Source organism: Ictalurus punctatus, chromosome 2 (assembly GCF_001660625.3).
Source record: "Ictalurus punctatus breed USDA103 chromosome 2, Coco_2.0, whole genome shotgun sequence".
Lineage (NCBI taxonomy): Eukaryota > Metazoa > Chordata > Actinopteri > Siluriformes > Ictaluridae > Ictalurus > Ictalurus punctatus.
In genome coordinates this window covers 35,734,482-35,750,160 of record NC_030417.2, presented here as the reverse complement: position 1 = coordinate 35,750,160, position 15,679 = coordinate 35,734,482, and the positions used below count along the sequence as shown (strand labels likewise).

Here is a 15,679-nt window from a genome sequence, read left to right as displayed (position 1 = left end):
GGGATAACATGCTGGAACATAGCAGCCATCTCAGAAACACTGAAATACTAGAAGTCACTCCTGAGCAAAAGGCATATGGCAGGTGCTTAAAAGACTCTGAGAACATGAGGAGGGGGAATTATCTGGTGAGACAAAACATTTCATTTTTGGGCTGAAAACCAAGCAGTATGTCTGATAAAAACCAGGTACTGCTCAGCAACTAGCTAATACTGTATCTTACAATGGGGTGCAAGATGAATGCAGTCAAATACAGAGCAATCTTGAAGAAAACATACTCCAGACTGCACACAACATCAGACTGGGGCAAAGGCACCTTTCAGCATAACAACGACCAAAAGCATACAGTCAGTACAGCACTGGAGTGAGTTCAAGACTCTGAACGTCCTTGAATGGCCCAGCCAAAGCCATTCTTGAACCCCATAGAACATCTGAGGAGATACCTGAGGATGGCAGTTCACAGCCACTCCTCATCCAATACGATTGACCTCGAGAGGGAATAAAACTAAAACTAACAGCAGGTGGCACTGTTGGATCAACAGCCTGATGCTTATGCAATATTAGTGTACATTTCCAAACGTTTATAAGCCTGTAGTATATGTAACTCTGTTGAATTCTCAAATCTGTTTGGTCAAAAGGTATTGATGAATTTTCTATAACAGCAGCCCAGATACATTAACTGATTAAAAACATGTCCTTGTTGATGTGGTGAAGCTTTTTGTAAGGAGATGTTTATTTCACTGTGTGAAAGGAGTCTCCATTATCAATAGTTTACGGTTTTTCTGTGACATGACAAGCTGCATTTTATTTAATTCAAGAGAGAAGAAGAAAGAGGCACTGGTTATTTTTCCTATGGCAACACACTCCCAAATAATACGTATAGTTTTAAGTGTCAGTCTGTGAAAAGGATCCTTTTGACCTCTGCAGTATGAACTGGTTCTCCAACTCTAGTTTCTGTTCTATTATTTCCTGACATTTATGCAAGTTTGATAACAGAGGTGTTGAGCTTTCTGTGATAATGGTGTGGATTATTCGGGTTTAGAGCAAAACAAAAACAAAAAATGACAGCCCATAAAATTAATAACAGAGTTTATTCTTGTGTAAATATGAGTCTAATTGCAGTACAGCAGTTGCAGCATTTCAGAGGCAAACACTACATTGTGGTTTGGTTTCATTGCACACAATTTTCTTTTATTCTTTTTTCTTTTTTAAATCTGGAACAAACATTAAATAAGATGTAAATGTGTGATGTAAAAAAAAAAAAATGAAACCACCAGCAACATACAGTGCAATCATAACATTATGGCTGAGACAATATACAATAAATCAAAGCCATTCAAGTCATAAAGTGTGTGTGTGTGTGTGTTCAAGTCTAAACATCCCCATGCACCAATACGGCTTTTAACGTGTCCTTCGTACAGTCAGAAGGCACATTACAAACAATGTGCATGAGATTTATACACTCTGTCACTATATGAGGTGCAAACTAGCAGGCCTGTTAACTAGCTAGCTGAGTAAAGTAACAGTTCTCTCACTTCCGCTGTACAGAAGTTTGAAATTTTATTGCTTCTGTTAAACAGCTTTAGTCACCATTTTGAAATAAGGAATCTGCGTCAGATTGCAGTAATGGCTTCATGGTAACAACTTCCAAAATCTCGAGTGATGGCCACTCGATCCCTCGTCTTAGAGCCAAGGGGAAATGGTGACAGGAAGTGAAGGGCACGTTAAATGCGTATTAGAGTGGGGCCTAACGTTATTACACACACTTGTAGGTTTTATGAGTCCGATTGTTTCTCGCCTGCAACATATTCAAGTTTGCTAATGAATTTAAATAAAGCGGATTAAAAATATCAAAATAAATACGAATGACTTTGATTTGTGTTGTGGTAGTGACAGGATTTAAATATTTTTTTTAAAAAATTAAAAAGCAAAAAAAAAAAACATTGTTGCTAAGTTCATTCTTCATCTATTACACTTTTATAACAAAGAAAAAGAAATGTACAACATGGAAGACATGTCGCTGGATCTACCTGGAGCATAAGAAGAAGAAGAAGAAGTAGAAGAAGAAGAAAAGTGTCACTCATCAATTACACAATATATTAGCACATTCAACATGCACAATGTTGTTAGCGTGAACACCTGGCTGTGCACTACTCAGAAAGTAGGCAGCACTTTTGGACAGCAAGTCTGTCCCCTACGGTTCCTTAGAAGGTACAAAGACAGCTGTCTGCTGAGGGTTCCTTCTCAGAGAAGGCAATCCTGTAATTCTGTTCACCACACAAGTTTAACTTGGAAAGTTTGAGAAAACATATGACATCAGACATGAATGACGAAGGCCCACGTTTCAGATACGAACTCAACAATGCCTCGAGTGGGGAGACCACCATTTTATCATGATATTATACCCTGGTCAGAGTGGCAGTTATAATAGCTATAAGTGACAGATCATCTATGATGCCTACAGTGTTGTGTGTCTACACACACGCACACTGCAGTAATAATACACAAACAGAGTCGTTTAAATTCAACATCAGTTGAGAAGTCATGCAGCGTGTTTTGATCGAGAAGGTATTCTAGAAAAATGGACAACCTCTGATTTCTTTCCAGTATATACATTCTTAATATCAATTAGTTTTGTTCGAGTTTTGTTACAATACCTCAGTTCCAACTCTCTCAGATGCCTGCTGAGAGCTGAAGTAACCATCAGAAATCCAATTACTGATACACTAAAGTTCAGCTTGATCAGACTTATAGTTCCTGAGAAACAGCTATTTGAACAAAACCCGCCCCCATGAATGACCACACCCCAGAATTTTGTCCTGAATCTTGAATCTTGTCCTCCAATTTTTTTTGTGTGTGTGTGTGAATCCATGCAATCAATCATGAGTTTCAGTTATTTGAGTACATTAAGCTCCACTGTACAAGAGTTTTCAAATCTCATAATGCTTTTGATAATTATGGAGTTTCATCCACCATAGTCCTTGGTAGCTACGGCAAAAATCCTAAAACTAGTCTTAAACGAAAGTGGGAAAGGCTAAATGATCCAAAAGGGCAAATTCTTATGGTTTAAGACGACAAATGAGGAGAATTTTCATCGTTAAAAAAAAAAAAAATTTAAAACCTTGTCAAATGCCTACTGAAAGCTGATTGGCTGTTGGCAGCTATGTTTTTTTTGCCCCCAAGTGATCAGGTCATCATCAAAAAAAATACACTTACTGTTTCTGAGAAACAGCAATTTGAATGTAACTCCACCCCATATTAATGACCACACCCTATTTGTATCCAATGTCAAGCTTTAAATGCATTGGACTGCCGATTCCTCTCTCTGCCACTGAACAAATCAGACTGGAACGTTTTTGTTTTTTTAATTTTAAACTCTCTGCATGATTTTCTACTTTTCATCGAGCAATTTATGTTGACATTTTGGCATAATTGCCCTCTAATTAGCGTCATTATGAATAGAACAACAAACCGTGGTGTAAACTACATAAAATAATACAGCGCTGAGGCAGGGGCAAGCAATATGAGGATGTACTGCAACAAGTAGCTTTTTACTTCGTAGAAAAGAAACGCTAACAAACGTTGTTCTGCACAGAAATTAATCTTTTTAAATACTGCCTCATGTTTTGAGGAATAAATTACGGAAAAAAGCGTTGGCGACTTGGTATTGCCTAAAGCAGTGCTGACTGGTGATGTAGTATATCCTCTGTAACATATAGCTCACCCTTACTGAGATCTGCACAACTTCAACACAAAATAGTAAAATCAAGACTATGTCGATGAGAACAGCAGCATCACCAGCTTGAGGTTTCGTTTGGTCAGAGAAAAACTACGTTTAAAAAAAAAAAAACAACATAAAAAATACAAGTGGAGAGAAAACGAGGCACCAAAAAAAAAAAGGAATCAGTGTCTGTAAAGTTCGTCTTTGGGTGTATTGTTCAAGTTTTGTGCGTGTTTGTTTGTGTGTGTTTTGTATCTCAGACATGTGCCGTGTCCTTTGTTGCCTCATTGCTCCAGAATTATGTCCACTTCCAGGAAGTCATCTGGCCTAACTTCCTGTTCCTGTTTTACACACTTCCTGTCCCTCCTACAGCAATTCCAACCGGTTTTAGCCGGTCGCACCAGCGAGAGGAACAATGCGCCGACACACACCCCGGCCGCGCTGGAGTAAAACGCTGAGCCGTAATCCTTAGTCACGTCTACCAACTTGCCTGCAAATCACACACACACACACACACACACACAGGGACAATTCAGGATACGAATTAAGACTTCCTCTGGATGAACCAACACAGATCTTTTTCTAACAAGACTTCTCAGTAGTGGTAATTTACATACTTGAGAGATGGCAGAATTCGTTTTACTGTTTGAATACTATTCTATTTAAATCAGATCTACATTATACAGTGTTTACCTGCGAGTGGTGGACCAGCGAGGCCGGCAAAGCTCTGGATGAAAACGTAAACTCCGGCACCCATCGTCATCCTTTCCATACCCAACACGTCGTCCTCGGCCAGCATGGGGATGTGGCTGGAGGCGACCGTGCCAAACAGGAAGCCGCAGACGGCACAACAGGAAGCGAGCGCCCAGAAATGTGAGGAGACAGCAGGGAAGAGTGCGAGCACCAGGCTCAGCAGCACCGTGCAGATCAGCAGGATGTAGATTTTGCGGATGGGTTTGCGGTTCATCAGCCAGCCGATGGACAGGCGGCCGAAAATCTCAGCCGCAGCCATGATGGAAAGCATGTAGGTGGCCTTGTTGCGCTCCACCCCGTAATGCACGCTCAGCTCAATCACATAGAGCTGCGGTGCAAAAAAACCCAACGTGGCGAACAGGCCAAAGAGGGAGTAGCAAATGAAGCTGGTGTCTTTTAGCAGCGAAAGATCAGGGAATTTCCTTTTTCTTTCCTCGTTCTGTTTTTGTTTTAGAGGAGTGAAAGGCAGTACCCAATCATCACCCTCGCCCTCTCCTCTCTCCACCTCCTCCAGGTCTGTTTCTGAGGTTTCTGACGAGGCCATGTTCTGCTCCGCTGAGGAGATGGACTGAACACCGGAGTCGACAGAGTTCAGCGACGTGTGCGTGAACTCGTTCTCCAGCTCGTATTTGTTTTCGGGACTCGTTTTAAGGGGAGACTGAGGACCTTCCAGTTCCTCTTCCTGCTTAGAACATTCAGGCTGTAGGATGATTGGTCTGAGCAGGGCTCCACAGCCAATCACAGAAGCCTGTAGGAGCCCTATAACAATCATGCAGTTACGCCAGCCAACCTGGTTTTTCAACGCGCTGAAGGCTGAAAAATGGGGAGAGAAATGATAATGGTTGGAAAATGCTAGTAGTAAAGTAGAATGTATGATGATGACGACTTTTATAACTGATGTGTGACCAGAAAGCAGCATCTCAATGTATTTGGTCATTTTTTAAAAATATTCATAGCATTTTATATCGGTCCCTCCAGGATTTTGTGATTTTGAGATCGCAGAATTGAACACAACATCAAGCAAACGCCACAATATTCTGAGGAACTTGCCGTTTTTCAAAATTACTGCAGATTTGGGCCAAGACGTGCCATGTGACGGCATCACAACACGCATTCAGCTAAAGCCCTCTTCGATTCACGTGCGTCGAAGATGAATACAGCTAAAAAAGGTCTCGTTTACCAATAAACATCACTGCGAAAAACCGTTTCGTGCCAATTCAAGTATTTTTGGCAACAATAATAAAAAATAAATAAAAATTCAACTCCGCGAAATCCTATACGGACTGTTCTAGAAAATAAATGGGAAAGATGTAGAATCTAGGCCAAGGAAGCTGTTTTGGCGGCTCTTATTGGCACAGCACCTTCCTAACCTACTGTATGACAAAAAAAGGATTACTAATATGTAATTAATGTTTAATCATAACCGTTAATTGCCAATTTTTACTTTGCAGTACACACATATTTAACTTGACTTATACACATTCCCGAAGAGGTTGTGCAGGAGCTGTTCCGAGTGAGCGGTCGTTACCTGGCGCCAAGGCGGAAAGCGAGAAACACTCTCCGGTGGAGGCGAATGACGTGACGAGTGACCTGCGCTTGTCGAAATACTGCGAGAGGATGGTGACGGTGGGAAGGAAGGTGAGGCAGTAACCGAGGCCTGAAATAAAACAGCACAAAGGAAGAATAACAGCCACTCGTGCATGGGCTCAGGTCACCCTAGAGCACTCGGCCACTGGCTGCCATCGGAGACTGCGCTGAAAGAAAACTGCAATTAAAGAGAGAAACACACAAAAAAGGGGGGAAAAAGGAAAAAGAAAGAAAATTGTTGCGTTAGGGAGGGGTTTCCATAAGCAGAATTAAACGTGTTCTGATTGTCAGGGGAAAGCTAGCAGTGCTTTGAAATAAAGAGGAACGGCAAGAGAAACGAAAAAAGTGGACCGATCAGACTAGTCACTTGCGTAATTTTGAGACACAGGATTCAAATCTGCACAGGCAAATTCCAACAATTGTGAGTACAAAAGATAATCATGACTCAGCGAATTCCATAAGTGAAGGGCAGATCGGTCACAGCACTGCTCGGATTCCCTCTCAGTACCTTTAGGGAAAATGGTGGTCATTTTCAAAAGAACAAAACTTGAAACACACAAACACACACACACACACACAGTACAGGAAGTGCTGGGCCCGCCTCTCTCTCAAGTTTGCCCCAAATACTAGACAGGCATTTTCATAATGCTCTGAGAGCAAGCACTCGCACCAAAACAGGTGAGCTGATTACAGTGCTCCGATTGTGTTAAAGCACGGTTTTATATAGCATTCCATGTCCTCCGCTGACCGACATCAAGAAACTCGAAACAGGAAGTTAGAATGTGCCATTCTTTAATAAATACCAAACAAAAATGTTAGCAAAAAAATGTTTTAAAATGTTAGCAGCCATCACTGACAAATTTTATTGTGTTATTTGAAGTGTTTTTTGATTCATTTGGGATGTCTTTATTTTTATTTGCTGTTTGGAGTGCTACTTTTGGGTTTGTTTTGGATGCATATCTTTTATTTGCTTTAATATTTATTAATAGTTAATATATATGAATATTTCTACATTTATTTCATTTAAAAAGGTACGGCAGACATTTCCATGGTACAGTCAGCGCTGTTGATTTTTGTAATAAAGTTCGTAAATATTTTCCTTGGAGTGTTAGGTTTTCATCCCGTATCCTTTTTAAAAACTATCGGTTGATTCATCGTTTATCAGCAGGTACCACACAACTTAGTTATCTGTATCTGTAAAACCCAATATCGGTCGACCTCCAGTAGTAAGTCTGTTTTGTGTTGGGCCGCATCACACCACCCTGTCGCTGATAACTATTTGGCAATGTTTATGTAGATACTCCAAAGCCATATTCTCAGTGCAACCCTAGCCATCTAGCTACATTTCGTTTGTGGCGTGTAGCGTCCACCAATCACGAAGAAACGCTTGCTTTTTGTTATTATAAACACCGGAGTCAGTCTGACAGAGTTCCACAAAATGGACCACAGCCAGAACACACGCCACACGGATGGCGGTGCATCAACAAATCAGCGCTTAGCAAAACATTTTAGCAGCGGCAGGGAGTCGAAGTGACCGGATACTGAACTGGTTTCTTGGTTTCTCTGTTCACGAATTGTTTCTTCCACCTTTAGACAGAAATAATCCGTGTTAAGGATTTGATTTTTAATCTTCCTGTTGTTAGACTGATAGACAGGGGTAGGAATTAAACGTACATGCTGATCGTTGGGGCGACAAAATATCGGATTTCACCACCTCTTTTATTAGGATGGTTTGTTCCGTGTTTGTTCACATGCACAGGTATGCAGGGATACTGAATAAAGTATAAAAGGAGTTCTCCCATTTATATGGAAATGGTTTGCTCCAGTTTGAAACAGACATCAACCTGATTTAATGCTACTAGACACTTCTCAATGGCCTGGATGAACACACACACAAGTACCTGTAATGAGGCCCACGGTGATGTACATCTGAGTGATGGATGTGGTGAAGGCGGTGGTGATGGTACCCAAACTGATCAGGACGCCCCCGACCATCACGACCGGCCCAAATCCAAACCGGTTACTCAGCACAGAGGACAGAGGAGCTGGACACACACACACACACACACACACACACACACACACACTCCTTAATAACAACAATCACAAACTCTTCCAGTAATGTTCCGAACAAGTATGTACTGTAATTGACGAAATAAAGTGAACGCATGATGACAAAGCATATAACGCATACAACTGCCAGGGCGAGATTCAGACATGCCCTTGTGAGTCATTAGCCATAACTGTTTACACAGTGTAAAAAGCTGTACCGTTCATCTGGAAGAAATGCTTACGAGTGCCATGAACCACGACACACTTCGTTAGTTCACCTCGATGACTTTTCCTTTAAGTAGACTGATACAACCTGACTAAACACCAGGCTAACCAGAGGCTCGACAAACACACACGGCTTTCTCATAATGGCTCACAGGAGACTGCTGTGATGCACATGTGGCTGCTAACTGCACGCAGTGTTTAGAACCACTTCCTTACACAGGAAGCTCTTTCTTTAATTACCCATTTCCAAAAGTGCTTGTACTCCTAATGACAGAAATGAGTCTCAGTGCAGACGCGCACTCGTGATCTAATACCTACGGTACAGTGGGATACATGTGCTCAAGGTAACAGGAGGAACAGGGAATTGCATTATTTCTGGTCCTACAACACTTTTGTGTGTGTATATATATATATATATATATATATATATATATATAAACAAATTCTCAAATCCAGTCATCCCTCCTAAAAGATCCCTCCTAAAAAGATTCCCAAATTAAGAATCTGTTTTTTCCCCAAAAACAGATTCCTAATTAGTCTTTAATCTAGTAATTAATCTTTCCTAAAAAAAAGACTCCTGGATTGCCTACAGATTCTTTAAAACTTGTTGTTCCATAAAAGTGATTCGTGACATCCCCCCCCCATGTGTTTCTTTAAAGCTTGGGGGGGGGGGGGGGGGGGGGGGGGGGGGCAATTCTAAAACTGATCTTCAAAAATCTAGGGGGTTTTTTTTTTTTCTTAAAATTGATTCTTAAAAAATATATATATTAAAACTGATCAAAATCTATTCCCCTAGAAACATTCTTTAACAAATGTTTTAGCTAACTCGGATTCTTAAAAATTTTGCCCGCCCACACCCCCAAAATGGATTCCAAAAAATATAATTATTATTATTATTATTATTATTATTATTATTATTATTATTATTATTATCTCTAAATGTTTTTATACTAAAAGAAAATACTTTTTTTGTCCTAAAATAGATTCATTAATTCTCTGAAAAATTCCTTAATACAGTCCCCCCTTGAACGGTCATACTTTCCCCTAAACAGGTTCTTCACCTGTTTTATTTTTTCATATCATAGTCCTAAACTGCTTTTTTCTCCCCTAAATCATATGCTTAAATATTTTTTTCCCCATAGAGCGGATTCCGAAATCTGTTTTTCCATTAAGTTCTATTTTTCCAAATAAAATATTTTTCTTGAAGCAGAAGTCTCAATCATTTGTTCCTGATTCATAACCACCATTTTCTGTCCACCAGAAAGATTACTGACTGATCTCGTCAGGGGTGTCTAACCTGTGAAGGACATGACGAAGACACAGATGGAGACGATCCAGGACACCCGGCTGTTGGTCTCTCCGAAATTGCTGGTGAGATCCTGCAGGAAGATTCCGAAGACCTTGATGATGCCGTAGGTGAAAACCTCGACAAAGAAGAAGGCCACGGCCACGACCCAGCCCCAACCACCGTCGGGAGCCTGCGGGTAGACGTTGGGCTTCATGCAGCCATGCAGAGTGGGCGTCCGTCCCATCATGGTCGACTCGTCACGTCCTGTCTGAGAACCGGGACAGGATCCGAAGTGTGAGACACCTCAAATACAAACATTATACTGTTTACAATCAAAACAAGGTTAAATCTGGCTGGCTGGCTGGACTGCGCGAGTCTTTTCAGCTTTTCTGGACAACAAGCAAACCGGAGGACGCTCGTGGAAAAGTTTCAGCCTGAAGTCCGTGTTGACACGCAGGCGGTTTGCCCTTTGTTGTGCAAAGCAAAAGACCGATAAGTGGTAAAGCCTTACCACTAGGGATGCACCGAATGTTCGGGAACCGAAATTATTCGACCGGAAATAGCAAAAAAAAGCACTTTCGGTGTTCGAATAAGTGAAAAGGCCGAAACAATGACATGTTTGATGACGCGACCAAATAGCCTAGCAACCAGAGTGAGACGCGCGAAGCTTAAATTGCAGCAAACATGTCGGCAGTGTGGAAGCATTTTAAAGTGTCAGAGAAAGATGTAAGAATGGCCGTTAAAGAAGTAGGCATATGTCTACGACAATTATTCATTTGTTGTGGGTCCATCCACTTTTTTGCACTCCTGTCAATGCACATTTTTAGTTGTAGGCTACAGAGTGTTCCATTCTTTCAGCGGTCAGTTATAGGCCTAACATCGGCTATTCAAGGGGGGCTCAAAGATGACCGCATCAAAATATTTTTATTTTACTCATTTATTTATTTAAAGTTATATTGTGCCTTGTTGGTAGCCGATGCCTGCTGGAATTAATAAATTGAATAAATATTTTGAAACCGCAGTTTTTGTAATTGATTTTTTTTTCTTTGAAAAGCAAGACAAAATAGTAAAAAGCACACTTTGACTATTTAATTTGTACAGTGGTGAAAAAAAATGGCAAAATAAAGGGAAAAAACTCGGCTTCGGCCAGGAATTTTAATTTCGGTGCATCACTACTTACAACTGACTGGTAGGAATCATCAAGAATTTAGAATTAGAATTAGACATTTATGAAGCGATACAATTTTGTGTATTGCTGTCTTGTATGGAAGGGAGTCAATGATATAAGAAATGCGTGTATTACATTGAGAGAGGTATTACATGGAGCGATTTCTTATAAGAAGTTCCAGGAACTTCGCCCCTGCGACGGGGGAGATATCGGTGTTTCTTAGATCACAGCTTCAAAACTAAGGTATATACCGACGGGTATATATATAGAGATAATAACGGTAAAAATATTTGCTAACGGAAAGAGTCTGGTACGAGCAATAAATAAGTAAAGAGAGTACTTATTAAGCGCAGGAGGTGTAGTATTTTTGCGGCGGGTTATCATCAAGTGGCATGCCCTCATTCCATCACATCACATCAGTGGTACATGATATATTTGGCAAATTTAATGCACAAGTAAATTTTACTGAGATTATTAATAAATAAATAAATAAATAAATAAATCTTTCTGTCCTGCCACCATATCAGTGAATTTAAACTAATGCTTGCATTCAGAGTATAAGGTGTATGTGCGCACGCGCGCATCTGTGTGCATGCGTGTGTGTGTGTGTGTGTGTGTGTGTGTGTGTGCGTGCATTTAGGAGTGCACCTCCACTCATTGTCAGTGTTTGATACCTAAAATACCCCCCCTCTCTCTCTCCCTCTCTCTCTCTCTCTCTTTTTGCCAGTATCAGCCAGAGGAGGATGTCCTCCAGGAGAGTCCATCCATCAATTTTCTACCGCTTATCCTTCCTTCAGGGTCACGGGGAAACCTGGAGCCTATCCCAGGGAGCATTGGGCACAAGGCGGGGTACACCCTGGACAGGGTGCCAATCCATCGCAGGGCACAATCACATACACACTCACACACCCATTCATACACTACGGACACTTTGGACATGCCAATAAGCCTACTATGCATGTCTTTGGACTGGGGGAGGAAACCGGAGTACCCGGAGGAAACCCCCACAGCACGGGGAGAACATGCAGACTCCACACACACATGGCCTCGGTGGGAATCGAACCCCCGACCCTGTCCTCCAGGAGAGTTTTTAATTAAATTTTTTGTATTTTATTTTTATACCACACCGTGGTATTGACTTTGGTATCGAGTATCCTGTACTTTTGGTGGTACCAGTGCCGACTACTAGATTTTTGGTATCGTGACATCCCTACTGGAAAGATAAACCAAAGCGCGAAAGAGAGCATGACGCACACACTGATACCCAAATTTGGTATTTAGCCGATCATGGTGACGGGACTAAGTGCCTAAGGCGACGTGATTTCTATAGGTCCCACATAAGCCCGCGAAGTTCTTTAGTAGACTATTGCTGCAGATTGGATGACAATTAGTAATTAAAAGCCAGTATGCCAAGATATTGTCCGCATCTGTAAGCCGTTCTATATCGCCTTTGATCATAAGAATCATTGCCAACAGTGCTACGTCACACGTCCCCTCGTCACGCAGACACATAACGGTTATCATCATAATGGTTATTTCGCCGTCTTTCAATATTCATTAACACCAGACAAACGAAGAACACCTGGTGCAAGGCGGTTGCTGAGCAACGCGTTCTTACCTCAGCCAATCACATATCAGTTCTGTGCGGCGCTTATTAATATCATTAACATTCATGAGCCGGCCCCGAGTCGGTTGCTGATAGGCTAATGACGAACCGAGCTGATGACGCAGACGAATGGCGTGGGCAGAGTTTATGTCAGACACCGCCGTTAGTTACAGGAACTGAGAGGATATTGTTTTATTACTGTAAACTTTTCACTTCCGGTTTTTGAATCATTAAAAGAAATAATATAATGACAGAAATGTATGGGGTATTTTGTTTTTTCTCCCTGTGGCTAACACAGACTATAAATATTCTAAATGGTGCAGTATCGGTTCAGGGTTCATCAGCAGCAGCAGCAGCATCATGCGGATGTGCTCAAAGCATTATCGTTCCTTCATATACCGGCTTCAACCGGTCAGTACAAACAAGTTCCTGATAGAGATCTAGGACTAAATTATCTCTAATGCACGCTCTTTCTGTTGAGCAATCTCACAAAGGTGAAGAGTTACACATTTCCTCCTCGTATGCAAATGAGAGACACCATTGACAGATTTTTCCTCTGAGCAGAAAAATGCTTGATAACTTTACATTCAACCCTAGTACTCTGACAACCTCTATTACGTGATATTATGAACATGGGCTAAGCTTTACTTACCAAAAATGATGACTGGACAAAACGTGGGGAAAAAATTCGGTGGTCGTGCTTCCACTCGAAAATACAAAACAAAAAAACACAACAACAACAACAAGCTACCTTCCTTTCAGCAACCTGAACGTCCTCATCTCAACGTTAACGAGCTCCTATAACTGTGAATGGAGAGCAACTTGGGCACGCGCTTATTTCTCTGTGAATAAAACAGACCACAACTCCGGTGAGATCCTTAAAATATTATCGCTCGCGTGCTCTAATCTAAACGTGACGCCGTTTGCGGCGCGAGCATCACCTATCTAACCGGCTGGTCCTCGCGTTTCCCCCACTTTTCCGGTTTTTATTTTAATTTTTTTGCGGTTTTTTTCTTTCTTTCTCTCGCCTCTCTCGGCAGATTTTGATACCGGCTCGAGCCGGTATGTGAGACGCAGGCACGCGCGCCACCGCTTCACTGTTGAGAATCGCCACGAGCGCGAGCGCGCGCGTCCCTGCCACTGCGCGCTCCCATGTCGCACTTTCATAAAGCCTTCAGAGCGCGCGCCGACACAACATCACAAACATACACACATCCAGAGATACTGCTATATAATGAACATGATCTTATAACAAATATAATAGTAATTGTTATTATTTAAAAAATATTATTTGCACTAGTGGTGAAGTTTTCTCTATATTAGCTTACTTATATATTTATTTTATTTAAAAAGAGTATTGTATATCTAAATATTTAGGTGCATATATATTTTTTTTTTTTCCAAGTACATAATTCGCCTACTTTATACATTTTTTCCCCAAAACCAACAGATACTGTTACCATAACAGATTTATAATGTCCTTAAGCACTTTTGAATTACATGAAAATTAATAGGTTAATATGACCATGAAGCCTACTTTAAAAAAAAAAAAAAAATCATTAAAAAAAAAAAATCCTAATTTTTTAAAAGCATATAGTTTAGTCACATCATTCAAAGACAAATAATGAAAAATAATGTATTTATATTAAAAAAAAATCTTTATATCGAGTTCTTATGTTTTATTGTTGATTTATTTTTTTATTATTTGACTTGTTTCGTTCCTTTTTACCTGACAGGTGAAGATTACAGACCTATGCTGTATTGTTGTATTGCTGTGTTTCTGCAGTGACGGCGAATGAAGCGCGAGCCTGCCTTGCTTACATAGATATCCGGGGTCGCGCGCTCAAGACCGCAGTGGAGCAGAGCAGAGGCGCTTTTGTGCGCGCGTGAGTGAGTGAGGGTTTGTACCGGGCAGATCAGGTTTATTCCAGTTCTGTGCCGCTGCCTCATTACAGCAGAGACACACTGAGGCGATCAATTTAACACACCCGTTCCTGCTCATGAGGATTTGGGTTGATGGTGTTGCGTTTACATCTTTTTTTTCTTCTTCTTCAGTAAAGAAATGTACACACATACTGTAGGTGTGGGGGAAAAAGTTACAAGAATAAATTCATCAACGTGTTACACGAGGGAAGCCTGCTGCGGTTGACGTCATGGGCATGCGCATGCGCACTCGCCAGACAGACAGGGCTGATAAGGCCTTATCTACAGTTTCAGAACACCCTGTTCACTCACTCTTTCTCTCACTCACTCATTCTTTCTTTTCATAATTAAGGACAGGGAGAATAAGTTCTGCCATGAATACATTTAAGGAAAAGTCACATGAACTTCACATGTAAATAACCCCCCCCCCCCCCCCCCCCCCCCCCCCCCCATGGCTTTTTCCCCATGTAGTACAACTGGTTTTATTTTTCAAATGTTTTTTTTTTTTCTTCACCTATTCCAATTTGACTCGTAAATTAAATATTTTAATAAAACTTATTCTGCTTTTTTTTTTTTTAACGTAAGTACAAATGGTGTTACATGATGGTGTATGTAGCTCCAGTGCACAACTGATTAACTACATTTAGGGTAAGGGGAAATATTATGAGACGTTGGATTTTGGGGCCAAACTATGACTTTAAATGATCTGCGCAATAAGTAAAAAATAAATAAATAAAATTTGGGCTGCAGTGTCTGCTCAGAAATCTTGTAGCTGGAATGCAAATCAATGTTTGACTAGAGATGATGATGATGAAGCATTACGGTGACTGCGGTAAGAGCTAGAAGAGGTGACTTTGACCTCCGAGTAACAGACTATTCAGTGGGTGTTGCATGCTAAGCGCGTGAACTTTCTAACACTTTGATCCATCCTGTTCAATATATTTAGGGTATTTTCCATGACAGGTGCTTAGTTCGACACTTGTGTCATCTATTTTATTTATAAAATGCATATATTGCAATACACACATTTTCTTTTGTTTATTTACATCCCAAGGAAACACGAGTCACATTTACCTTTACCTTTTAAGCATTTGGCAAACACTTTTATCAAGTCTCCATCCAAAACTTACAAATAGTTCAGGGCCTAAGAATACCATTGGGCTAAAATGCTTGGGCTAAAAAGTCACACTTTGTTTAAGTGCTTTGGTGAAAAGGTCGATCTTCAGTCTTTCTTCCAAGTCAGTGACTCAGATGTTTGAACATCCAGGAGAAGTTCAGTTCATCACCTGGGTGCAGGAGAGAGAAGTGAGATAATGCTCATATCTTGAGGGATGGTGTGTCGAGTCAGGCTGTACTAGA

The 15,679-nt window shown here is 40.9% G+C and overlaps 1 protein-coding gene across 3 annotated transcripts; it reads right to left on the bottom strand.

The window, feature by feature from the left end:
• Positions 1-1,069: 1,069 nt before the first annotated feature.
• On the bottom strand, positions 1,070-14,438 carry slc16a6b (solute carrier family 16 member 6b). Of its 3 annotated transcripts, none has more exons than XM_017458721.3 (6): positions 14,127-14,438; positions 9,633-9,891; positions 7,960-8,103; positions 6,000-6,128; positions 4,412-5,284; positions 1,070-4,208 (listed from the first exon to the last, which is right to left on the bottom strand). In XM_017458721.3, the coding sequence occupies exons 2-6, from the start codon at positions 9,868-9,870 to the stop codon at positions 4,003-4,005; spliced, it is 1,590 nt and encodes a 529-aa protein (XP_017314210.1). In that variant the 5' UTR covers positions 9,871-9,891; positions 14,127-14,438; the 3' UTR covers positions 1,070-4,002. The 3 variants fall into 3 exon arrangements, with proteins under 3 accessions (XP_017314210.1, XP_053532235.1, XP_017314200.1); XM_053676260.1 differs by having other exon boundaries at positions 14,149-14,438; XM_017458711.3 differs by lacking the exon at positions 14,127-14,438 and adding an exon at positions 13,050-13,729.
• Positions 14,439-15,679: the final 1,241 nt, after the last annotated feature.

Coding starts and splice junctions, on each gene's coding strand:
- slc16a6b (XM_017458721.3), bottom strand. CDS start 9,870: ATGATGGGACGGACGCCCACTCTGCATGGCTGCATGAAGCCCAACGTC. Junction 5,285..5,999: donor GCTTTCCGCCTTGGCGCCAG/GTAACGACCGCT, acceptor CCCATTTTTCAG/CCTTCAGCGCGTTGAAAAAC. Junction 4,209..4,411: donor CGCTGGTCCACCACTCGCAG/GTAAACACTGTA, acceptor TGTGATTTGCAG/GCAAGTTGGTAGACGTGACT.